This window comes from Oncorhynchus clarkii, chromosome 13 (genome assembly GCF_045791955.1).
Source record: "Oncorhynchus clarkii lewisi isolate Uvic-CL-2024 chromosome 13, UVic_Ocla_1.0, whole genome shotgun sequence".
NCBI classification, from domain to species: Eukaryota; Metazoa; Chordata; class Actinopteri; order Salmoniformes; family Salmonidae; genus Oncorhynchus; species Oncorhynchus clarkii.
In genome coordinates, this window is record NC_092159.1 from 33,614,420 (window position 1) to 33,641,979 (window position 27,560).

The 27,560-nt window shown below is 42.1% G+C and overlaps 1 protein-coding gene across 2 annotated transcripts; it reads left to right on the forward strand.

Annotated features, from left to right (window-relative positions):
- Window positions 1–8,980: 8,980 nt before the first annotated feature.
- On the forward strand, window positions 8,981–24,431 carry LOC139364570 (interleukin-3 receptor class 2 subunit beta-like). Of its 2 annotated transcripts, XM_071101409.1 has the most exons (14): window positions 8,981–9,059; window positions 9,778–9,911; window positions 10,169–10,301; window positions 10,454–10,614; window positions 10,801–10,955; window positions 13,781–13,925; window positions 15,684–15,819; window positions 15,994–16,148; window positions 18,116–18,243; window positions 18,469–18,652; window positions 19,409–19,505; window positions 20,084–20,153; window positions 20,767–20,876; window positions 20,995–24,431. In XM_071101409.1, exons 2-14 carry the CDS (start codon window positions 9,809–9,811, stop codon window positions 21,749–21,751), a joined length of 2,334 nt encoding a protein of 777 aa, XP_070957510.1. In that variant the 5' UTR covers window positions 8,981–9,059; window positions 9,778–9,808; the 3' UTR covers window positions 21,752–24,431. The 2 variants fall into 2 exon arrangements, with proteins under 2 accessions (XP_070957510.1, XP_070957509.1); XM_071101408.1 differs by lacking the exon at window positions 8,981–9,059 and having other exon boundaries at window positions 9,685–9,911.
- The last annotated feature ends 3,129 nt before the right edge of the window (window positions 24,432–27,560 follow it).

Consider the following 27,560-nt stretch of genomic DNA (forward strand, 5'->3'; position numbering starts at 1 on the left):
AGGGAGGGAGAGAGGGAGAGAGGGCTGGATTGGGATAGGAGGGGATTTTGTGATGTTTAAGAGGAGGGAGGGATTGCAGCAGAGTGGAGGGAGAGAGTGGAAGAAGGGATGGGGAGAGGAAGGGTGGCTAGGGAGATGGAGAAGAGTTGAGGGAGGAGGGAGGGGAATAGAGGATAAGAACTTGAGGCAGGAAAGGAATGAAAAGGTGATGGAAGAGGGAAGAGTGTGGAAGAGGAGCACAAAGTGGAGCGAGGGATGAACCTCCTACAGATGAAGTTCTGATGAGAGATGGAGAGATGGTGATGATAGACAAGAGAACATGTCAGTTTGGCCTGGGGCTGGGGGTGAGTGCACTTAGGAGTGAAAGGTTACGTGAAGGAGATCAGAGGAAAAAAAGAACACGAATAAATAGAGAGAAAGATTAAATTGAAATTCCCCTTCTTTCTCTGTCATCTGTCGTATGGTTATTTAGAAGGATATTTTGAGGTTATTTTATACAAGATGCCTCTAGACAGTAGAAACTGATCTTGGGTCAGGTGTGTGTTTTCACCCTCATGGTTTAAGTTAGGCTTTGGGGGAGGCTGAGTTGGTTGTAGATCAGTGCCCGAGGATAACTTATATCCTTACCATATGCATTACAGAATGATAAATATCCCCATATCAACCTGCTGTTCCAACCTGGACTCAGGGGTAGACATAACATAGTAAATATAAATCTGGGACACCCCATTTCGTATGATATGTTCCATATTACAATTCTAATGATATGTTATAAATTACAACTCATACAATATGTTACGAATTGCAATACGTAGAATTTGTTTCCGATACATATGTTATGAATTCCAATTTATTGTGGCTAACGTTAGCTAGGTGGCGAGGTGGCTAATACTAACATTAGCTAGGTGGCTAACGTTAGCTATGTTAGGGCTTAGGGGTTAAGGTTACGGCTAAGGTTAGGAGTTGGGTTAAAGAGTTAAGGTTTAGGGTTAGGGGAAAGGTTAGCTAACATGCTAAGTAGTTGAAAGTAGCTAAAAAGTAGTAAGTAGTTGCTAATTAGCTAAAATGCTAAAGTTTTCTGTGATGAGATTCAAACACGTTCGCATTATATGCCTACCCATCCAGTTTGACCATCTGTTTTTTGCAACCATAACAAATGTAACATATCATACTGATTTGAGTGTCCCAGATTTACATCTATTATGTTATGTCTAGTCTATTAGACTTGGCTGGCTGTTCTAGACCTTGGCTCAGTGTTAGTTCTGGAATTCACAAAGTGTCTCTGACAGGAGTGCTGATCTAGGATGAACTTAGAGTTTTAGATCAAAATTATTTTGATCAGGAGGACCTGATCCTTGATTAGCATCCCTACTATAAGTTGCTTTGTGAATAGGTGAAGGGGTCCCAGTTGATTTGCAGTGTTTGAGATGTTGAGAAGTCAGAGAGGACTTCTACCTTAGTGATTGGAAAGGCTTTAGGTCCAGGGGTCCAGCATAGGGATTTTGACTTGACTTGAAAGCTGGGATACAGTGCTGCTCGCTACAACAGTATAGGACATAAAAGAGACAGAATTGTCTATGAAAAGCTAGTTTATGAAATCTACATTCAGCCACTGCCCGAGCATTGGAAAGTGTGATTGCATCATCATCCTTCCTCAACTACATGTCATTAGCTGTGTGTGTGTATGTGTGTGTGTGTGTGGGGGATAGAGATGGGGCTGCTTTAAGACTAAGCCAACACAATGTGCTGTGGATGCGCATCCCCCCCCCCCCCCTCTATATATCTCATTCAAAGGCAGTTTTAGAGAGTTCTCCTCTGCTCTGCCAGCCCACTGCCATATCTCCCCAATCTCCCCAAAGCAATTCACTTAGATTAAAACCACAGGTGCCTTATAATTACAATAATGTATCTATAAAGGGGAGGCCGAACTTAACAGCTCCCTCCCATCCATCCCTCTCTATCTATTGGTCTAAATGGTCCTATACAGTTACATTATGATCTCATTATTCGTACAGGAAGACATCATTTAAAATGTTTCCACTTCTGAATAATAACCTGCTATAAAACATATCGGAATAGAATAGGGTGAATCAATCAGACGCTACTTTGTGTGTCATGCTGTGGGATCAGAGGAGGCTGGTGGGTTGAGCTATAGGTGGACGGGCTCATTGTAATGGCTGGAATAGAATTAATGGAATGGTATCAAACACATCAAACATATGGAAACCACATGCTTGACTCCGTTCCATTAACTCCATTCCAGCCGTTACAAGGAGCCCTTCTTCATATAGCTCCTCCCACCAGCTTCCTCTGTGTGGGATGCTATTGGCTCTAATATTTCATAATGATGACACACTAAGGTAATCACACATTAGTGCAAGTCCTTAACGTGACCTAGTAGCTGGAAAGGATGCATGATGAAATGTCTATCAGTAACAAAAAGAAGAAGCCCTTGAGAAAAGCCATTTTATGAGATGTGTATAATTATCTCCTGAAAATAAAGGATTCTTCTGAAAATCTGTTTCTGAGAAGAGTGCCTATTAGGAAAACAGTCCATATGATTGTGAACTCACTATGGAATGGTTTTCTAAAAAGAAACATTACATTGAAAATCAACTGAAAATTATGATTCCTTTTCTGATCAAGTGAATGAGAGTAACATTTTGTTGTCACTAGATGGGAGTGGTGAGGTTAATATGAATTTGCGTTTTCCTAGCGGCATTTAGAGGTTTATTAAATAAAGGTTAAATAAAAAATACATATTTGTTTTCTTTCCTGGATCAGCTGATGATGGTCGACAATATCACTAGACAACTAGCCTACAGCTAGACACCAATGCGCATCCAATCCATCCAACATACGATAATAACAGTAGTTCTATAGTTGACTCTTTCGGTTAGAAGCATTACATTTTGCAACGGCATAGTTCTACACTATTTTAGATTTGTGTTCCCATGAAAACTGTTTTCACAGTGAAACGTAAGGAAACGTCACATAGGCATAGTTACACTTAGACCTGCAGTGCATTTTTGCTGATCTCCAAGATCTTTGATTCGTACAGGGTTTAAGTTCAGTGTTCTAATTCAATTGTTGAATGCTTAATGACAAATAGCACTGTCATAAATGTCATTAGTGTAAGGAAAGAAAGGTGTGTTTCACGATTTGTGAAGACTCCAAGCATTAACACATGAACTATGGGCAACTCATGAACTAGAGTGTAAAACATGTTTTGATTCAACTCGTATTATTATATATTGAATGTAGGATACCTATTCTGGGTGTGTTCATGTGGCAGTAGTGTAGACCTAGTGCAAGGTAAACACACGCAAACACTGTTAACCGCCTTTTTTATGCGTTTAAGGTATAAGCAGTATTACTTTTTTTCACCGCAACCGGCAGTCAGAGTTTACGCACATATCACTGGCTACTGGTAAACGTTTTTGAAGTTCATGGTAATATACATTGTAGCCTAGTCTAGTAAGTTGACCATCCTGTATTTCCCGGGACAGTTTCAGCCCCATTTCAGGTGTCCCGACTTTTCAGGCTACAAAAAAAGGTACATTTGTCAGTAAGAGCATCAATGAATGTAGGCCTAATCAATATAGAACTAATTAATGTAGGCCTAACCAATATAAAACTAATTAATGTAGGCCTAATCAATTGCAATCTGCAGATGTCCCTAGGCATACTTTTTGGTGTTTTGTAACAGATGTCTATTTCCATTCATCAAATGGCACTGGTAAACAGGCAGTTTGGATGCTGGAATTATTTTGGAGTGGACGAACATGCCTACTTTTTGAAGTGATTTGTTTGACAATCAGATGAAAATATCATGACTGCTGGTGTTCATGCCACATTATTAAAAGGTAATGCATTTTTTATTATTAGGCTCATAAAAATGTTTCAATACAGAGACCCCGAATGTCATGGTGTAATTCGCACTCTGCATAATGGTGATATAGAAGTAGGCTTACTTATGCAGAGTGCGAATTACAATCATACACATATCACTAATATAATCAAGGATGGGAAGGGCATTTGTGAACTTGTGTTGAGAACAGTAAGGACTTGCTCATTAGTTACTGTATGTATACATTTCTCTCAACACTATAACGCGTGAAAGTGCAAACCAACAACTAATATTAGATGATAGAATAAAATCTCCATCAAATACCCACAAAACAATTCTAAGAGCACATTTTTCAGAGAAAGAAAAGAGGAACTACTTGGTTTGACACTTGCTTACAGGAAGTTAAAGAAAGTGAGACACAACAACACATTCAAACACTTCAGAGGGGTATACTACAAAGCAGAATCTAGCCAGCTAACTTTTATAAATAACTATTGATATTCTAGTTAATTAAGAAAGATAAACTTAGATATGTGTTTTTGGTTGTTGAGCCAATAAGACCATGCCCATGTCAAGATTATCTTGAATTAAAAAAAATGTTTTTAATGAAAACTTGCCTAAACAATCTGGCTAACTCCTTGATCCTCCTTAGTCCTGCCAGTCTCCAAATGACAGATAGTTACAATGTGTCATGTCAACTCCTGCTACGGTACTCAATGTTGCCGGTTTACTAACCACCAGTCCTGGCAACCCATCATTACGCACACCTGGCAACCGTCATTACGCACACCTTCGCCCCATCATTAGGCACACCTGGACTTCATCACTACCCGAATTACTCCCCCTTTATTTAGCCCTCAGTTGTTATCAGCCCTTAGGTGTTATTGTTTTCTCTCGTCTTCAATATGTGTCTCATGTTTGGTCCTCCCGGTGTACAAGTTACACAATGTTAAAGCATTTCATTTGCAGACAGATGGTGAATGGAAAAGGGAGTTGAACACAAACAAACTGCAGTATACTGTTGCCTCCCATTCACACTCTTTGACCTTAATCAACCAATCAATAACATTTATTTGACAAAGCCCTTTTGACATCAGCAGTTGTCACAATGCTTTACAGTAACCCGGCCTAGTCCTCAAAGACCAAGAAAAGCAGAAGCGAGAGCACAGTGGCCAGAAAAAAACTCAGTCGAGGGAAGAAACATAGAAAGGAGACCCGGGTCAGATGTGTAGCCCGACCTCTTCTCACTGGACTGAGTAGAGATTAAGAGTATGTCAGATTGTTTTAACCTAAACAACAAGGTCATAGTCCAACATAGTATACTTGATAAGCCACAGAAAGGGATGCTTTTGTGAAAAGTCAGGTGTTCTCTCAACTGGTGTTTTCTCAAATGCAGAACAGCAAACACACCTGACTGACTAGAGGAGTGTTTCTGAGTACGTGACCAGGTGGACTCTGGTGCGAGTGAAGTGAACAGCGTTGCTGTGAGCTGAGAGAATCTGATTTGAGCTCAGGGACTCAGGGGTTAATTGTATGTGTGACTTTGACACAGACATGCCAGGTTTGTCATTAGAAGGGCACTGTATGACTGCTGCTCATGAGGGATAGGGGTGAGGGGCCCTAAGGAAATATAATGGAATCAAATTGAATAGAAATGAATAGAATCAAATAGAATAACTTTATTTGAATACAACAGTAGATGTTCAGAGAGCTTACAGACAGGAACAGATGGCAAAAGGCTGGTTTATTTGTGGTAGTTATGCAAGTGAAGTAGAAACAACATAATAAGGCCTTGTTGCAAAATGGAAACCTACTACATAGAGTGCACTCATTTTCTGGGTGAAAGTAGTGCATAATGTAGGGAATAAGGTCCCATTTGTGACGCAGACCTGACTTGATCACAGGCCAGACACTAGAATATGGAATATGACACCCAGTGCCATAATTGAAATTGCGAAATTATGGCACTGCGTTTCGTTTTATTTCAATGTCAATTTCCTACCGTCACTAGTGACAACGCGAGCGCCTATTACCATCTAGTACGATCGATCTTCAAGGCATTCCTAGACGATCACCAAGTATTTTATTGTGGAAAAACCAACGAACGATAAAGGCTTGCGCTCCTTTTTTAAAACCGTGTTGATCTGTTGCAAGTAGATGCACTTGATTCAAAAGTCCTGCGCACCGGTTAGCAAAGTGTTCCCATGAGACAAACTCCGCCAACCCGGCGGACCGGCAAATCTGTGACTAAATCGAGTGCAACTACTGTGCCAAGGTTAATAGGCTACTAGCCCTACGTAAGATTGAATAACTTTTCAATTCATGACCACAGAGAGACTGTCAACGAATACAACAAATAACTGTTGTTTTTATGAGTGAGTTCATGTTTAAGTTTATATTCAACACTGTTTTTATTCAACAATATTACAAAACGTGCGTCTCCGTACTTCCGCTCGAGATGCAGCTGCAATGAATGAGTACCGATAGCCCTGCGTTTTTTTATTCTTATTATTAGCAGCTCGTCGTGTTGATTTTCATATTAAGGAATATTTCACATTCTCTGGTCATAGGAACTACAAGAATTTGTGCATGAGGCAGATGCGGTGCGACTCGAGTTTCGCCATCAGGTGGAAGACGGTGTCCCCTCGCTCTGGTCAGTCTCACCGGAGGAAAGGAAGGAGAGAGCGGGGACCGTGAGAGGCGATTGGGAAAAATCGTTTTAAACGGTCATCCAACTCGGAATTCCAAGTCGGAAACTCGGGCATTTTTCTAGAGCTCCGACTTTTCGACCTGAAGACCACTGACGTCGTAATTTGATCTCGTTGACTATCAGATGCAGGTACCATCAGTCCAGTAAAATAAAAAAACGAATTATTTCAATTCATGCTCCACAGTGCCTCACAAGTGCTAAACCAACTGATCTATTTTGTTATCAAAGCTCGAGTTTTGAAATATAATATGGTCTGATTAATAACATTGGCAGGCCAATCATATATGCTGTGATAATGTATTAGGCCTACAGCACAAACCTCATTCCTACAAAACTGTATGTGTGAGGTTAATGTACAAATAAATCATCTGAGCAGCAGATCTCAGCTTGCTTTTTGACTGCGAAAGTGATCTTGACTTAGAAAAGTTTGGTGACCACTGATCTACAGTACGCATTTAGCAAAATAGTTCTCATTTTAATCTGACTATTCTCTCAACATTGATTTAATTTACTTATCTCAGCAATCTCTCGGTTTTCTGTATAGTTGTCTAATGTTGGTGGGTCATATTATTATGTTTTAATGTTTCCCCTGAATCACTATGATAAACACAGTAGTATAGTTTTTCTTGAGTATATAACTCAAGTGTAGCAATACAGGTGTGGTGGCTTAGCAGAATTATCATAATGCCGTGAACCAAGCAGTTGTGAGTTCAAATCCCAGATGATGACATATTGAATAATAATTATTGTATAAATACACAATGTAGTCAAGTGTGTCAAATATGTAAGATGAAAACACTGTTAAAAGCACTGTGTGTGTGTATCATAGACACTGTTTTTGTTGTCCAAAAACACGTTTTCACATGTGAAGTGTTCTAAAAACACGTAAATTCAAATGTCACGTGAAGTTTTCCAAAACCACATGTTTTTTCCATGTTTGTGTGTGTGTGTGTGAGTGAATGTTGGACATGTTCACTCAATCAGAGTCACAGTTGTGACAGTGGTATGGTAGTCCTGGGATACAGGCTTGGTGGGCCCATCATTTGCATCCCCAGCACCCAGACCTCCTGAGGTTTGTTCCAACTAACCCTGACCCTTGCAGCCATTAGCTATCTTCAATTTTAGCTACGTTCAAACTTTAGCGCTGCTAACCTACATCAAATATATCTACACACACTGGTTATAAACCTGGTTTACATTTTGTGAATTGAACGACAATGCAGGTGATGTCAATGTAAATTTGGTCCAAAAAAATGTCTTTCTACCGCAAAATCATGTTTTTTCTGTGTTGTGTCACAGTAATGATGTTCGATTGTTGGTTTTGGCCTTTTGAGCCCGCTTATAAACCTCATCAGTGGTCTATGTGAGTATCATACACTTAACAGAGTCAAATCATTACCCTGCTAGGGAATAGACATGAGTTCTTCTACAGATATTGTGCCTCTCCCTTCACGCCACAGGGAGCAGGATAAGCTACTCTAGCAGCCCAGCATCGTTTCCAGTCTCCGTCCCAAATGGCACCCCATAGGCCTCTGTTCATAAGTTGTGCAATATGTAGGGAATAGGGTGCCATTTTTGACACAGCATCCAGACTCAGGCATTTCCCTGTCTGTCTGTGCGTTAGCTAAGGATCGGTGGATTATACGGTGGATTTGCTCTGCTACTGAAGTGCAGTCCTAGCATGCCAAAGGGACCTAAATGACATCAATTGTTTGCATCCCAAATGGCACCATATTCCCTATTTAGTGCACTACTTTTGACCAGGAATCATAGGGTTCTGGTCAAAAGTAGTGTACTATATAGGGAATAGAGTGCCATTTGTGATGCAGTCAATTGCTGTAATGACATGCCACTGCCTCAACCAACTAAGATACTTCATTGATCAATTTTCACACTGTTTAGTAGCACCTCGTTGGAAATCCCCATCACTCATAAAATACCTGGGCTAGAGTCTCACCCTTGTGTAACAACAAGACAATTATAAGATGACAGAAAAGGAATAAGTTAGTTTGAAATAAATTGTGTGAAAGTGATATTCATAATTCATGCATACTATACCTACTATGCTACTTATACTACCCTCAGGGCAGCATTTCATTTCCATACTATAGCACAAGATGTGAAAAGATGTTGAAACTTTTGAAAAGACACCTTTTTGGTTGAAAAGATGTTGAAAAGAAGCCTTTTTGGTTGAAAAGATGTTGAAAAGATGTATTTCTGGTTGAAAAGATGTTGAAAATATGTATTTCTGGTTGAAAAGTGTTTTTTTTCTCAATGTGTTGTGCTCACCAGGAGCACACTGATCACACTGTGATGGAGCTGAATGCTGATTAAGTGTCATTTATGACCACATGGTAAACAGCCGCATGAAAAGAGGAAGCAGATAAAGTTGAGGCTACAGACAGAACAGATCTGGCTTGAGTCTTGACATTTCCTCACACACCATAACTTCTTGGAAATAGGACTACCGAATTCACTGAACACTTAAGAGGAGACTAGGTGAGAATAACTTAAGTTGTATAAATAAGCTTACATATAAGTGATCATTTTTTGGGATTCTTACCATCTCTTTGTATTTTAACCTCTATTATCCCACAATGTATTCTTAGAATGCTTATCATTAAATGCATGCACAGACACAGAGACACAGACACACACACACTGTATCTGAGGGGGATTTCTCAACACCACTACAGTCACAACTGTCTGTCACTTCGTTTTAATTCTTCTCTTCCAAAGTGTCTGTGCCTGATAAAATGACATTAAAATGAAGACAATACTACTGTCATAAGAGACAGAGGCGACGTCCAAAATACCACCATAATCCCTATAAAGTGCATTACTTTTGACCAGGTCCCATAGGGTAGTGTGCACTATATATAGGGAATATAGGGGCATTTGGAACACATACAGACAGAGAAAGCTAACAAGGGTGAGAAGAACGGATGTGTGGTCACAGTGGATGGTGTGAGGAACATCAGAGTCACTTAGTGAAGAATATACTGTAAGGGAAGTGAGTGGTAATGGTGTAATTTTGAGAATTATGATATTAGTGTGCGCATGAGAGAGAGAGACTTTTTGTATCTGAGCCATTTTTCTCTGAACCCTGACAGATATAGCAGTCAGTCCACATAATGCGGGCCCAGGATGGTCTAGATCTGGAAGGTTAATTACTGAGACCCACCTGCTGACCCTTGCCCATGTTCTTCTGCTCCAGGGGACCTGTCCTCCTGCGCTCCCCAGGAAACATGCTTATCTTCTGGATGTCTTGTGGATCACTTCTCCCTCTCCTGGTCCTCTGCTCTAATGGAAAAGACCACTGCACAATCCAGGAGAACAAACAATATCATGGTAGGGTTTAAGTCTAAAAGTCTTTTTTTTTTTAGCAGATATCGATGACAACAAAATGTGTAATGTGGACATATGGTTAAATGTTTAATTGTGGACATTATAGAAAGTGTTATTAATACTGAGACAATATCACAACACTGCCACCCACTTGGAAATGTATTTTTATGCCCTATAGAGAGAACTGTACACTACATCATACAGCACAATGCGGTCCAATTCTATGTATATATCCTTCTTCCCACTCCCTCTCTCCTTAGTGTCCCCTGTGCTTGAGTCCCTGCGCTGCTACAATGACTACAGCTCCTACGTCCGCTGCAGCTGGGAAGAGAGTCCACACGTGTCCTCACAAGCCCTGTTAGCCCTATACTACTGGGACGACACTGAGAACCGGTAAGGATAGAAGTGATGAGAGGACAGAAAGAGGGAGGGAGGGAGGGGAGAAGGAAAATGTGGACACCGAGAAACAATGTACTCAATTAACTCATGCCTCTCTCTATCTCTTTCTCTCGCTTTCTCTCCCCTCTCTTTCTCTGTCCCTCCAGTGAGTCCCTGTGTAAACCCTATGGTCAGCCAGCATTGAATGCCAACAACGGCAAGCTCACCGCCCAGTGTCAGTACAACACTCGTGACTTTGGCATCAATACCAACCATGTCTTCTTCTTCAAGACCTCCTGTCCCCCTGCCCTGCTTCTGTCTAAGAATTGTGAGTTTAAACATTACAGGACCCCTGTCATAAATCATTGCTTCTCAATCATTTTACATCTACACGTTTAATTTTAGTTACAAGTTAGCTAGCAGATGACCAAATATATAGGATCCTGTATCTATATTTGACTATTCATTTATGTGTTGATTTGTTTTTGACAGTGTGTGCCTCTGTGTATTACAGTGAGGGTGCGTCCACCAGTCCATTTATCACAGCAGCCTGTAGAGAGAGGGGGCCGTTTGCTCAGCTGGGAAAGCCCCTACCCCCCAACGTCCCTCCTGACCCCCACTCTCAACTATCAGGTCAACTACAGGAGGTCTAACCAGGATGACTGGACAGTATGTACTTGAGTAACAAACAATTAGCTTGAGTGCCATATCTTGTTTGTGCTATATATTGCCAATTCCCTATCACTCATTGTCACGGATAGCAGGCAAGAGCACAAACAAATCTGGGACCAGGTTAACATACAATGTGCTCTCAAAGACTCCTGTTCATGTGCTTCTGAATCTTCATAAATACAATACAAACTCTTAGAAACATGGGTTCCAAAAGGGTTCTTTGGCTGTCCCCACAGGAGAACCCTTTTTGGTTCCAGTTAGAACTCTTTTGGGTTCCAGTTAGATTTATTTGGGGTTTCATGTAGAAGGTTCTTCCAGGTTCTACCTGGAACCCAAAATGGTCGTCCTATGGGGACAGCTGAAGGACCCTTTTAGGTTCTGGATATCACCTTTTTTTCTAAGAGTGTAGGAGGACTGTTAGTTAACATATTGCTTATGTTTTCCGACCCTCTTGTAAAAAGACATGCTAACTCTCATGGTTATTCATCGTGGCATGAGATATCCCACGCAAAACAAGCACAAGCATAGGGTAGTTTTGCTCATTAATCACTTCTTTAGAATCCTTCATTACAACCCCTCTGCTTCCTGCCCGGGGGTGTCACCAGAGTTTCATAACATTTGGGGGCTCAGTCCTGAACACCAGGGGCTGAGGGGTTTGTGTGAGAAGATAAGGAATTTTCTGAAATCATTTCCTGTAATTCTAATGATAATTCTATAATTTTACATGACTGGAGACATTCCAATAATATATTTTTTTATACCACACAAATGATCAAAATGTCAAGCTACTCTGTTTTTGTGATCTCAATATGTAAATGTCAAACAACCCATATCTTAAATGCAACACATAGCATAGGCCAATGAAAAGAGTGGATACACAGATCTTAGGACTACAATATAAGTAGGAAACTATAGCACACCAACTTTTCAGTGGCACTCACGTATTTAAACAGAATTTCCCCGCAATTGTTATTGTATAGGAAGGCCTACTGTTAGAGTAATATTTAAAGTAATATATCAGCTAGTAGCCTAGCCTAAAATTACATTAGCATAAATTCAGTAAGTCAATGAAGCCAATAGTGGTTTCAGCTATATTGTTATTAAAACAATGTAGTCCTTACTGCATGACCTTTTTTAAACAAGATCAACAAATATGTCAAATGACTTGAATAGTGTACAATGTGTATTTACATCAGTAGGCTAAGTGACTGAAATGCATCAGAAAAGTCTTGGAAAGTTGAGGAAAATATCAGCGTAGCTCAACAGGTAGGCTATAGGTTTAGTGTATGTGTGTAGAGAACATCTGCAATGCTTTTAAATGCTAGACTAATGACCATGAGCACTCACCGCAACTTAGCTAACATTACCCAGCATAATTGTAACCTAACATCCAAACGGAGATTCGGTGAAAACAAAAAATCTGACATTGATTGATTTATCAAGATGAGTTCCCATGCTTGTCCCAAAACAGCACAAGGAACCTGTCCCAATCAAAATGGTGTTGGGGGGGGGGATCAGTTGACCACACATGGCGATTGCTTTACATTTATTATAACCAGTGCTATTTTTTTTAGGTAGCCTCCTGGAGCACCATTTTATAAATTATTATTAAGCCATTTCTGAATGAAAGTTGGTACCAACATGAAACCTTTCATTCAGAAAATCCTAAAACACCAAATTAGACTTGCCTTATTATAAATTAGGCCATCATCACTGTCAATCGTAAACTTCGCGTTTTACAGGTTAAACGTCCATGCTGCATGCATGCCAACCATTTGATCCCAATCAGTTTCATGGGAATATGGATTTTGATCTTCTTGAATGTTGTAAGTAAGTGTGGCTAACTGGCCGAGCTAATCCAATTTTAGAGAAGATCGAGTTAAACACAGCCAGAAAAATGTAATGTTAAGTTTTCTACTATTTCTACTATAAGCCGCCTCCAACATAATTTTAGAGAATTTGACAGTACGTCCAACCGGCCTCACAACCGCAGACCACGTGTAACCATGCCAGCCCAGGACCTCCACAACCGGCTTCTTCACCTGAGGTATTGTCTGAGACCAGCCACCCGGACAGCTGATGAAACTGAGGAGTATTTCTGTCTGTAATAAAGCCCTTTTGTGGGGGGAAAATCTTTCTGATTGGCTGGGCCTGGCTCCCCAGTGGGTAGGCCTATGCCCTCCCAGGCTCACCCATGGCTGCGCCCCTGCCCAGTCATGTGAAATCTATAGATTAGGGCCTAATGAATTTATTATAATTTACTGATTTCCTTATATGAACTGTAACTACCATTGTTTTTCACCATTGCAGTAGCGCGAAAGATTCAGGGCTGACCGAAAATCATTCGGGGCTAAGGTCCTGGTGACGTCCATGTTCCTGCTTCGCTCATCTTGTACATCAAAATCCTCACCAAAGTTTACCGTGCCACTATCTGAGACTGAGAGGATGTCACACGGCGGAAGTACAGAAAACAATACCACCAAGTCAGATAAAGATCAGGGCTCTGTCTCAATAGTCTGAAGTGGTTTCCACCCTTTCATCTGCACTGATTTGAAACTACAGGACAGGTGAAAGCAATTTAAAGATTATGTCAGGAAGTCTACTTTCACCTGTCCAGACCAGGTGCTTCACACTAGTGCATATGTAGGGAATGAGACAAAGAAAGGAACCCACTGGGCACACACGGGTTTAATCAATGCTGTTTCAATGGAATTATGTTGAACCAACATGGAATAGACGTTGAGTTGATGTATGTGCCCAATGGAGAGCTACTTTTACTTTTGGGACTCAACCACAGTCTTTGTCTGTTTCTCTCTGTGCAGGCAGTGAAGGTTCAAGACACCCAGCTGAGTTTGGAGCCTGAAGCTCAGGTGCCTGGCTGCCAGTATGAGGCCAAGGTTAGGGCAAAGGGGAAGACGGGACTGTGGAGTGAGTGGAGCTCTCTAGTGACCTGGATGACTGAGGACGGTGAGTGGCAATCCTACTGTACATAAAGTTATTTCGGAAAGTATTCAGACCCCTTGACTTTTTCCACACTTTGTTACGTTTATAGCCTTATTCTAAAAATGATTAAATATTTTTTCCCCCTCATTAATCTACACAAAATACCCCATAACGACAAAGTGAAAACAGTAATAAAAAAATAAAAATAATAATTACCTTAATTACATAAGTATTCAGACCCTTTTCTATGAGACTCGAAATTGAGCTCAGGTGCATCAAGTTTCCATTGATCATCCTTGAAATGTTTAAATTCATTGGAGTCCACCTGTGGTAAATTCAATTGATTGGACATTTATTTGGAAAGGCACACACCTGTCTATATAAGGTCCAACAGTTGACAGTGCATGTCAGAGCAAAAACCAAGCCATGAGGTTGAAGGAATTGTCTGCAGAGCTCTGAGACAGGATTGTGTCGAGGCACAGATCTGGGGAAGGGTACCAAAAAATGTCTTCCGCATTGAAGGTCCCCAAGAACACAGTGGCCTCCATCATTCTTAATTGGAAGAAGTTTGGAACCACCAAGACTCTTCCTAGAGCTGGCCCCCAGGCCAAACTGAACAATCGGGGGAGAAGGGCCTTGGTCAGGGAGGTGACCAAGAACCCGATGGTCACTCTGACAGAGCTTCAGATTTCCTATGTGGAGATGGGTGAGACTTCCAGAAGGACAACCATCTCTGCAGCACTCTACCAATCAGACCTTTATGGTAGAGTGGCCAGACGGAAGCCACTCCTCAGTAAAAGGCACAAGACAGCCCGCTTGGATTTTGCCAAAAGGCACCTAAAGGACTCTCAGATGATGAGAAACAAAAGTCTCTGGTCTGATGAAACCAAGATTGAACTCTTTAGCCTGAATGCCAAGCGTCATGTCTGGAGGAAACCTGGCACCATCCCTACGGTGAAGCATGGTGGTGGCAGCATTATGCTGTGGGATGTTTTTCAACGGCAGGGAAAGGGAGACTAGTCAGGATCGAGGGAAATATTAAACCCTGCTCGAGAGCATTCAGGACCACCGACTGGGATGAAGATTCACCTTGAAACAAGGCAACACAGCCAATACAACGCAGGAGTGGCTTCCCTACAAGTCTCTGAACGTCCTTGAGCCTGGACTTGAACCCAATCGAACATCTCTGGAGAGACCTGAAAATAGCTGTGCCCATCCAACCTGACAGAGCTTGAGAGGATCTGCAGAGAAGAAAGGGAGAAACTCCTCAAATACAGGTGTGTTAAGCTTGTAGCGTCATACACAAGAAGATATGATATTTCATTTTTTAAATTGTTTTTTTTTGTCTGCAAAAATGTCTAAACCTGTTTTTGCTTTGTCATTATGGGGTATTGTGTGTTGATTGAGGAGAAATAAACTATTTAATGAATTTTAGAATAAGGCTGTAACGTAACAAAATGTGGAAAAAGTAATGGTGTCTAAATACTTTCCGAATTAATTGTACATAAACATACTTCATCCTAATGTATTAGTTTTATAGGATTGTAATGAGTTTGTAATTCAATTCTTATGAGGGACTTTATAGCATTGTGTGTGATTTACGTGGAGGTGTCAGGGCATTGTGATCTCATCATGTCATGTGTTTGGAACAGCATTGCTCAGTCGTGCATCAATGTCTTCTTTCCTTTTGTTCACTCACGTCCTCCCTAATTGACTCTCTCTCTGTCTCTCTCTTCTCCCTCCCTCCCTCTTTCCCTCACCTCCCTACCCTCCCTCACGCAGACCCTGTGCCAGGCCCCTCCAGTGCGCAGTGTGTGGTGGATGACGAGAAAGTGGTGACATGCAGCTGGGAGGTGAAGAGAGACCTGGCTCAGTTCCTTACCTTCCATCTGTCCTGCAAACGCAACCACACTGCACCGTGAGTTAGGATCTGCTGCCAAAGCACTGTGTGTGTGTGCGTTTGTGCATGCGTTCACGTGTGGGTGCCCATGGATGAGAGACAAAACAGTTCACTTCAGTCTCAAGGATGTCTACTCTCCTTCACAGCATTGTCCTCCCTCTTCTCTATCTATCCCTTTCGCCATCTCTCCAGAGCCCAGAAATGCTGTGTTAACACCATGTTCAGCGCTCCGTCCAGGGGTCCAATACTCAAATACAGCTGCTCCTTCCCTGTCCCAGACTCAGAACAGCTAGAGGTGGAGCTCATCCCCACATGCAACAGCAAAACGTTTAAAACACATAAAAACAGTGAGTAATTTTCACTCCGACACAGGGGTGATATTTGAAGGAGAATAAAATCTCATAGCTGATACTCAATTAATGATGATATATATATATAAATATACTGCCTCAGTGATTGCGTATCAGTGCTGCCACCTGGAGTTTGTATTGTGGTATCACAGGCACAATTTTCTGCTGATTCCGGAAGCGTATTATCAAAAGTGAGGCTAGAAGGTTTTGTATAATTTTAGCCAGCCACAACTGTCCATTTCGTATGATATGTTACATCCTGCAAAAAATACATACGTTCGTAAATCAAATCAGATTGTATTGGTCACATACACGTGTTTAGCAATTTCACAACAAATACCTAATACACACAAATCTAAGTAATGGAATGGAATTAAGAATATATAAATATGTGGACGAGCAATGTCAGAGCGGGATAGACTAAGATACAGTAGATAGTATAGAATACAGTATATACATATGAGATGAGTAATGCAAAATATGTAAACATTATTAAAGTGACTAGCATTCCATTTATAAAAGTGGCCAATGATTTCAAGTCTGTGTATGTAGGCAGCAGCCTCTCTGTGCTAGTGATGGCTATTTAGCAGTCTGATGATCTTGAGATAGAAGCTTTGATGCACCTGTACTGACCTCGCCTTGTGGATGATAGCAGGGTGAACAGGCAGTGGCTCGGGTGGTTGTTGTCCTTGATGATCTTTTTGGCCGTACTGTGACATTGGGTGCAGTAGGTGTCCTGGAGGGCAGGTAGTTTGCCCCCGGTGATGTATTGTGCAGACAGAACCACCCTATGGAGAGCTCTGCGGTTGTGGGCGCTGCAGTTACCGTACCAGGCGGTGATACAGCCTGACAGGATGCTCTCAATTGTGCATCTTTAGGTGACAAGCCAATTTTTTTCAGCCTCCTGAGGTTGAAGAGGTGATGTTGTGCCTTCTTCACCACACTATCTGTGTGGGTGGACCATGTCAGTTTGCCTTCTTCACCACACTATCTGTGTGGGTGGACCATGTCAGTTTGCCTTCTTCACCACACTATCTGTGTTGGTGGACCATGTCAGTTTGCCTTCTTCACCACACTATCTGTGTGGGTGGACCATGTCAGTTTGTCAGTGATATGTACGCCATGTAACTTGAAACTTTCCACCTTCTCCACTGCTGTCCTGTCGATGTGGATAGGGAGGTGCTCCCTCAGCTGTTTCCTGAAGTCCACGATCATCTTCTTTGTTTTGTTGATGTTGAGTGAGAGATCATTTTCCTGACACCACACTCCCAGAGCCCTCACCTCCTCCCTGTAGGATGTCTCGTCATTGTTGGTAATCAAGCCTACTACTGTTGTATCGTCTGCAAACTTGATGATTGAGTTTGAGGCGCACATGGCCACGCAGTCATGGGTGAACAGGGAGTACAGGAGGGGACTGAGCACGCGCCCTTGTGGGGCCCCAGTGTTGAGTTGTTGTTTTCTACCTTCGCCACCTAGGGGCAGCCCGTCAGGAAGTCCAGGATCCAATTGCACAGGGGGGCGGGGTTCAGACCCAGGGCCTCAAGCTTAATGATGAGCTTGGATTATACTATGGTGTTAGGTATTAGGCATAGGTATTCCTCTTGTCCAGATGGGATAGGGCAGTGTGCAGTGTGACGGCGATTGCATCGTCTGTGGACCTATTGGGGTGGTAAGCAAATTGAAGTGGATCTAGGGTGACAAGTAAGGTGGAGGTGATATGATCCTTAACTAGTCTCTCAAAGCACTTCATGATGACAGAAGTGAGCATTACTGGGCGATAGTCATTTGGTTCCGTTACCTTTACATTCTTGGGTATAGGGACAATGGTGGCTATCTTGAAGCATGTGGGAACAGCAGACTGGGATAGAGAGAGATTGAATATAATCACACCAGCCTGTTTAAGATCAAGTTCAATCTCTTTAAAGATTCTTGATGTCTGATTTTTTATGTATCTCTCTATACAGTTCGTCCAAACCGTCCACTCCACGTGCAGATAGAAGCGAGAGATGGGAACTGGATTCTAAAATGGAATCCGCCAAAATCTAATTTTGAATTCACCTATCAGGTGCACTACTGGAGTAATGACACTCAGGTAGGATAAGTATTTGATCTATTTTTGTGCTATAATTTCACAGGAAGTGGGATGATCCAAAAGCAATGTCTTTTCATGTTCAGTATTACATTTGATAATCTCTAGGTCATCATCTAAAGAACGCTCATCAAGCGAGATAGACTTGCTTTTTTAAGCATCTCATGAACAGATCATTTGATGATGACTGATGTCTCACTTGGTTCTGTCCAACCTTTTCTTTTTCAGGAGGATACTAGGTTCCTCAATGTCTCCCAGGGGTCCCTCTCACTCTCCATCCTGGGGGGGTCCCTGCGCCCCTCTGAGTGCTACCTGGTTAAGATGAGAGCTCTGGTGGTCCCGGGAAGGGGTGATACTTTCGAAGGACCCCCCTCAGAATGGACCGACCCAGTGGAGTGGACCTCACAACCAGGTAATGGACCTAGATTGTATCTCCTAGTTGAAGCATGTTTTTAATAATATTCTATTATTCTATTCTAGCCTGATTTTTTGCCATCATGCCAACTCCTTGTCATTCATTGTCATGTCATTTGCTATATATGGCTTGATAATGACAGCAATGGAGTTGGCAAGAGCACAAACTTGGACCAAGCTATTTCTATTATTTTTTGGCCTATAACTCTGAAAACATATTTTATCATCAGAGATAACCAGTCTGAACAAAACAAGTACAAATGAGGGGATGTGATCCATATCAAAAGGGTGGAGCTCAAAAAACTATAATGTGATGCTGAATGAAAAAGCACCAAAGTTCAAATCCCTTGAAGAAGGTTTTCAAAAACAGAGACTTTCATTATGTATTGAAGAGAGTTTTCTTTGCTTCCATGTGTTAGTCTAATCTGAAGTCATGATATTTGCTTTCATGTGAACAATGAGCTTGGATGAATTGGATGTTTTATCATTGAACTACCATAATACTGAAATGTGTGTAACACGCTGTTTGGAGGGTTCAGAGAGTGAAACGAGAAGAAATTAAGACTAGACTTGATGAAGGCAGCATACAGGAGCTGATAAAATGTGACTTTGTTCTCTTGAAGCAACCACCATCTCAATCAGTTCACGTGACAGACAGGAATTTCCAGACACTACTAATCAATTACTCATCAATCATCATCAACTACATTTTCCACTCTTACATATGCATGTTTTGTCCCATGTCTCCTGGTAGCTTCCTGGTCCATCACCACCTTCCTCTACGTCTTCATCAGTGTACTGGTGGCCATTGTCTTCATCACTCTCTATGTTACGATACCAGCCTGTCACAGGTGATTACTCAGACTTCTCCAACTGTTTCTATTGTTTTTCTATCATTTGAATTCACCCTTGTGTTATTACTAGTGTTAAACTACAGGTAACTGCAAAAACAATGGAAACACTTGAGTAAATGAGGAATACAAAGTAGTGTATATTGGTGTTTCCACACAAGTGTGGTTTCTGAGTTAATTAAGCAATTGCTGGGCAGACCATTATTTTGGCTACATAGGATGACAATAACCCATCCACAGGCCACGAGTGGTCACGATGAGATTGAAAACAATGTAAACCATGAAATCAATGTAAACCATATGCCATTGCCTTCTCAGTCACCAGATCTCAACCCAATTGAACACTTATGGGAGATTCTGGGGCGGCGCCTGAGACAGCATTTTCCACCAACATCAACAAAATGCCAAATGATGTAGTTTCTCGTATAATTCCAGAAACTTGTAGAATCTATGCCAAGGTGCATTGAAGCTGTTCTGGCTCATGGTGGTCCAGCACCCTATCCTTTATTTTGGCAGTTACCTGTCATTCTATTCGTTCATTTTTCCATCCATTCCATCCATTCGTTTTCTGTCTGTAGGAGGCTAGTCTTGTGGGAGGTGTCTGTCCCGTCGCCCCTCAAGAGCAAGGCACTGGGAGAGGTCATTGAGGTCAGTCTGAATACATCTGAATGGCTGAGTATTCATCCAGCATTATTCACAAAGCATCTCACTGTGGACTATTCAGCTATATGACAACTGCACTCAATAATAATAAAAAATTGTCTTAGACTGTGAACAAAAAATATTTTTCATAACCACTATAAATGACAATGTATGTATCCAGGGCTGTGCACAGACCTTTCAGGGGGCTGGTGCTCGAAATGAAAAAAGGGGCAATTCATATCTCAAAATTCATAACCTACTAACAGCCTCTGTAGTGAAAATGTAAACATGTTTTAGCATTGGCCTATTTACAGTCATGTACAAAATTGTAAGCAAGCTAGTTATAGTGCCTCTGAATGTCGATTGATGTACATCTGCTAGCTAGTGAACTTGACGATGTCACGACGACTTGGGGGCAATGGGTTCAGAACAACAACGACAAACGGTATACAAAAAATATACCGCCACCCAAAAGGGCGAGTGTGAGGGAAAACGGGTGTGGAAGGGCAAAGGGGCAGGTGCTCGGGCTCAGGTAGACCTCTATCTGTGCACGTGCCTCCATGCATCCATCTTTCCTAGTTCATCATTCACAGATAATGGTATGTCCTCTCTTTCCCAGAAGTCTCCTGATAGGTTGTTATTTCCCGAGAGTGAGAGAAGTGAAAATACCTACATCTGCAGCGTACAGACACTGGAGAGCAGGGAGGATATCAGTCTCTGCTTTAGCTGGTAAAATTAGCTCATATCTTTATGCTTCTAACCTACACTATCCAACACTTCTAAAATAATACTCGTACACACGGTGACCTGGCTCAACCCTAAGCCGTAACTCACTCTTGTGTTGCAGCTCTTCAGATAATCCATTGTGGTTGACCCCAGATGTAAAGGCCAATGGACTGTTCCATTCCATTACCAAGGAGGAGTGGAAGAAGTATGACCAAAACTTTTCCTCAATACTTCTGTTGTCTGTGGACAGATCTTGCCCTCCTGCTCTAGACTCATCCGGATTCAGCTTCAGTGGCCCTTACATCTTGTGTGGTGACAGTTCACCGGCGCGGAGTGAGTTTCTGAGTCTGGAGCCTCCCTGTGAGGAGTCCGACAACACTCTCTCTAACTCTGACCCCTCTTCTCCCTCCTCCTTGGAGAGGTCTGCCCCATCCCCCTTGGAGTTGAGTGAGGGCTATGTGGCGATGCCTCAGATCAGTGCTGGCCTGTCCAGATCAACAACGAACGACAGTAAGAACATTGGTAACAACAACGGCAACAATGTCGTCATCATGGCATGGCCCAAGTCAGAGCTCCTCCCACCCCAACCTAGCTCTATGTCCACCTGCTCACCACCCAGTGAGAATGAAGACCCTCCTCCAGCGTACAGGCCCACCACCACCACCCCCTTCACCTTGCCCCCAGTGGACCCTACCCTACATACCTCTGGGTACTGCTTCCTCCCGGCTCTACAGGCACTTGGGGGCTGGGGCCATGTGCAGTCTTCTGGGCCACCTAAAGGGGGCAGTCAAGAGCAGCAGGCAGGGAGGAGAGAGAGGAGGCAGGAAGAGCAGTGCAAGGAGGATCCCTATGTCAGACTGTCTCAGCTAGCCACTTAGCTAACCCCATCTAATGCTGGAATACATGCTCAGGACATGAGGGCCTCTATAGGCCACTGTTCTCAATATTTGATCCATTCTAACACTAACACACCTGACTCAACTAATCACAAGAGCTTGATTATTAGTTGGGCTAGTTCAATCAGGTGTGTTAGTGTTGGAATGGACCACGTGTAAAACTAGTGATTTGTGGTCACCGAAGACTGGGTTGAGATTGAGAAACACTTCTATTTCTAGGAGGGAAAACTGTTGGCGCCTCATACAGTAGCCTCCCTTGATTACTCACAATGCCCAGCAGATGGCAGCACTGTACTTACTGTGTATCTGTTGAATTCAGAGGTGGCCTATGGATTCTACTGTAAGGACTAACTACAAACACAGAAGCATAGTGCAGTAAGCCATTCCTCTCTGGGTGGTAAGGTGACTCAGGGCCAGAATCCCAGGTTTCCACCACATCACATGGATGGTACATGTGTAACAGGGTGGCACTGTTGAGTTGGTGAGCGCAGCCTTATGCCTCTGTCAGTGCCGGTGGCTGTTCCTGTCGTTCTACAGCAGGGGTCGGCCCACGGGCTGCAAAGTGTTGTGTTACAGAATCAAATCAAATGTAATTTGTCACAAGCTCCGTAAACAACAGGTGTAGACTTACAGTGAAATGCTTAATTAACAGGCCCTTCCCAACAATGCAGAGAGAAAAATATAGAAAGAAAATAACACGAGGAATAAATACACAATGAGTAATGATAACTTGACTATATACACAGGGTACCAGCACTGAGTTGATGTGCAAGGGTATGAGGTAATTGAGGTAGATATGTACATATATGTAGGGGTAAAGTGACAAGGCAACAGGATAGATAATAAATAGTAGCAACAGTGTTAGTGCAAAGAGGGTGAATGCAGATAGTCTGGTTAGCTATTTGGTTAACTATTTAGTAGTCTTATGGCTTGGGGGTAGAAGCTGTTCAGGGTCCTGTTGGTTCCAGACCTGGTGCATTGGTACCGCTTGCCATGCGGTAGCAGAGAGAACAGTCTGTGACTTGGGTGGATGGTGTCTTTGACAAATGTTTTCCTCTAACACCGCCTGGTATAGAAGTCCTGGATGGCAGGACCATACGCACTACCCTCTGTAGCGCCTTGCAGTCGGATGCCAAGCATTTGCCATACCAAGCAGTGATGCTACCAGTCAAGATGCCTTTAATGGTGCATCTGTAGAACATTGAGGATCTGAGGGCCCATGCCAAATATTTTCAGCCTCCTGAGGGGGAAGAGGCATTGTCGTACCTTCTTCACAAATGTCTGGGTGGACAATGTTTATTCCTTAGTGATGTGGAACTAAGGAACGTGAGGCTCTCATCGCGCTCCACTACAGCCCCATCGATGTGGATAGGGGTGTGCTCGGCCCTCCGTATCCTGTAGTCCACGATCAGCTCCTTTGTCTTGTTGATGTTAAGAGAGAGGTTGTTGTCCTGGCACCACACTGCTAGATCACTGACCTCCTCTCTATAGGTGGTCTAAGCAGCCTTAATGATGGCGTTGGACTTGTGCGCAGCCAAGCAGTCGTGGGTGAACAGGGAGTACAGGAGGGGACTAAGCATGCACCCCTGAGGGGCTCACATGTTGAGGGTCAGCGTGGCAAACTTTTTGCTTCCTTGGTTAAACGTGAGGACACATTTCAAAAATTGAGGGGAAAGATATGACAGGGTGGAACTGTTGAGTTGATGAATGCAGCCTTGTGCCTCTGTTGATTGTAATTACGGGTGTGGCTTTCAGTATTTAACATGGCTGTTCTTGTTGTTCTACATAGTCGCATTACCATGAGAAGGTTGGTATGCGCAGGGAGGATGGGAGTGGCAACATTGGGCTAGTCCACATTCTGAAGTATATCCGGGGATTTTGTAAGTGTGTATGGCAAGAGTACCCATATGCCAATTTGACCCACTCTCCTTCTCCCCTTGGCATTCCCTCGTGAGAGTATTGTGCAACATGTTCTGTGAACACGAGTAATTGATCTGATCTGTGTTATGCCATAGCTCAGGCATATATTGAATAGAATTGAGGAGTTGTCTGTCCTCTAAAGTTTTTTTTATGTCCTGTGATAGGGAATCAGTACGAGCTAGAGCTTCCAAGGAACATGTATGCCTGGAGCTGAAGATGAAATTATGGTGTCAAATATTTGTGGGTTGTTCACTATACCTCTGCCTATTATTCCCATGCTCCACTCCCTGATGTTAGAGAACCTGTGTGTTTCAGATTAGTCCCGAGGACCTCCCCTCGCGTATAGAAATGTGCTGTACTATCGACTACAGGAATAGGTAATATAGGTAATAGGTAATATGTAAATCCCCCGTGTTACACATCAGAAGAGGGCACACAGTAGTGAAGGCTGAGTCCCAAATGCCTCCTTATTCACTATGTAGGGAATAGGGTGCCATTTGGGACTCAGACTTAGTGTATCCTCCTCTGAAAGGTTATCATAGCGGGGATAGTTAGGAGAGACCGGGGATGGTTGTAACACAGGACAGTTGTAACACTCTCAATATCTCTAATCAGGAACAAGCTAGAATCATGTGACTCACTGTGCACTATTTATTGTGAAGAAGCAAGACCCTGTGATAGACTGCCGATTTTATTGAAAAAAATATGATTTTGAGGTAAGAAATTAAACAAATTGACCAAATGTATTTTGCAGATAGCATCACCTGCTTTGTCGTTCACCAAACTTATCAGGTTTATAACCAGTGTGTAGATATATTATATGTACGCTATCAATGCTAAAGTTTGATCATGTGGCTAAAAATTGAAGATAGCTCATGGCTGCAAGGGTCAGGGTTAGCCTAAGGAGGTCTGGGTGCTGGGCATGCAAATTGCCACAGGAGGAATGCTGCCAGACATGTTGGTGCTGCAGAAAGATCAGCACACCTCAAATCCAGTGGTTATAAGGTCAAATCCCAGGTGGAGTTATATTTTAGATGAACAGTTTACCACTTACTTTAAAACCACCATACCATTACTTTATTATAATGGTTTGGGATCATCTGGGACCATCGTGACGTCCTGATGACTGATAGAACAAGTGTCTTGAGAACATCCACTTGCTTAATGTATAGTATGTCACTTTTGTTTTGAGCCAACTTCGCCGTGGGCGTTGAGCGGGGCACCTGGTTCACGCCCGGGAGGCAGCCCGGTTCCAAACCAAATGCAATGACTTTTTACCCAGGGCAAACTCCTGCCGGGGCAACCTGTGTCAGATAATCAAATGTCCCTTCAATGTCTCACATGCTCACGTTGTCACATTTTATCACATTAACTTCACAGAAAATGACACGTGTTCACTTGTGGAATTCATGAGGTTTTTTTTACATAAGGGACACCACATTCAGTTGTTTAGTCCAGATGTTGTTGTTTAGTCCAGATGTTGTTGTAGTGGTTGAGAAGGGCCAGTTAATGGAACGTAAAAAAATAATACACATTTTATGATTTTTATTATTATTTTATTATTTCTGCTGCACAAAATGTTACCCTCTATGGTATCGGTGTCCCCCCCCACAGGACGGTTGAGCTAATGTGCGCTAATGTGATTAGCATGACATTTTAAGTAGCAAGAACATTTCCCAGGACATAGACATATCTGATATGGGCAGAAAGTTTTAATTATTGTTAATCTAACTGCACTGTCCAATTTACAGTAGCTGTTACAGTGAAATGTTTTTTTCATTGTATTATCTTTTACCAGATCTAATGTGTTATATTCTCATACATTAATTTCACATTTCCACAAACTTCAAAGTGTTTCGTTTCAAATGGTATCAAGAATATACATATCTTGCTTCAGGTCCTGAGCTACAGGCAGTTAGATTTGGGTAAGTAATTTTAGGCGAAAATGTAAAAAAAAAGGGGTCCTATCCTTAAGGGGACGTGGCAATGTTGTTCTCATGGTCTCAGTAAGGCTTTCAATATTTCGTTGCATATCATGATTTTTGCATTTTTTTAACTCTTACATTTCACCCCAGGCCCTGTTACAACTGACCTGGGAGGTGACATAAATTGTAGCATTTTACTCCTTGTCTGTTTGATTTAGAGAGATAACACCTATACCTATTGGTAGCAGACAGATGGAAGCCGTTCCTATCACATTTTGAATGTAGCAGCTCAAACAATCTCTGAGAAATTGACAAAAATGCTAAAAGTGTTAGAACCATCCCGTCTCTCCAAAGTTATGAATTCTTCACCAGCACAGAGCAAATGTTAAGTCTTTGGCACACTATATATGCCCTGTTGGATCATCTGGTGCCCTTAACTTTGTGTTAACGATTTGTCAGTCCTATTTATTTCTGAAATATTCAATATAATATACATTTTATATTATGCTTTATATGATAAGTAGTTTGATATATGAAAAATTGTGCCAATTGTTTTCCTGTATTTTGTGCTGTAGGCCTATTTCTAGGCGATCATACAAATAGATTATGTTGTGAAACAAGCTTTCTGTCACTTTCCTTCCCCAAATGCTCCATTCAGGTAAAGAAAAATGTCACCAGATGGATGTGCTATGATGACACCCCCCACCCCCCCCCCGTGTTTTTTCTGTATAGCGATTCTCATTGTGCCTATCCTAATATTATCAGGTTAATATCAGAGGTTAATGTATACATTTATTATTATTTAAGAATAAAATGACTATGGCTTTGGATATGACCTATATGTCACATACAGTACCTTCAGAAAGTATACACATTTTTCCACATTTTGTTACGTTACAGTCTTATTCTAAAATGGATTAAATAAATACAAATCTTCATCAATCTACACACAATACTCCATAATGACAAAGTGAAAAGTTTTTTTTATTTTTTTATATAGCTAATTTACAAAAGTATTCAGACACTTTGCTATGAAACTTGAAATTGAACTCAGGTGCATCCTGTTTCCATTGATCATCCTTGAGCTGTTTCTACCACTTGATTGGAGTCCACCTGTGGTAAATTCAATTGATTGGGCATGATTTGGAAAAGCACAAACCTGTCTATAAAAGTTCTCACAGTTGACAGTGCATGTTAGAACAAAAACCAAGGAATTGTCCATAGAGCTCCGAGACCGGATTGTGTCGAGGCACAGATATGGGGAAGGGTACCAAAAAATGTCTGCAGCATTGAAGGTCCCCAAGAACACAGTTGCCTCCATCATTCTTAAATGGAAGAAGTTCAAACTGAGCAATCGGGGGAGAAGTGCCTTGGTGAGAGAGGTGACCAAGAACCTGATGGTCACTCTGACTGAGCTTCAGAGTTCCTCTGTGGAGATGGGAGAACCTTCCAGAAGGACCACCATCTCTGCTGCACTCCACCAATCAGGCCTTTATGGTAGCATGGCCAGACGGAAGCCACTCCTCAGTAAAAGGCACGACAGTCCGCTTGGAGTTTGCCAAAAGGCCCCTAAAGGACTCGCAGGCCATTAGAAACAAGATTCTCTGGTCTGATGAAACCAAGATTGAACTCTTTGGCCTGAATGCCAAACGTCACGTCTGGAGGAATCCTGTCACCATCCCTACGGTGAAGCATGGTGGAGGCAGCATCATGCTGTGGGAATGTTTTTCAGTGGCAGGGACTGGGAGACAAGTCAGGATTGCTGCCAAAGATGCTTCAACAAAGTACTGAGCAAAGGTTCTGAATACTTATGTAAATGTGAAATTTCCATTTTTAATTGTTTATACATTTTCAAAAATGTATTAAAAACCTGTTTTTGCTTTGTCATTATGGGGTACTCTGTATAGATTGAGGGGGAAAATAACTAGCGGAGGATGGATCATAAT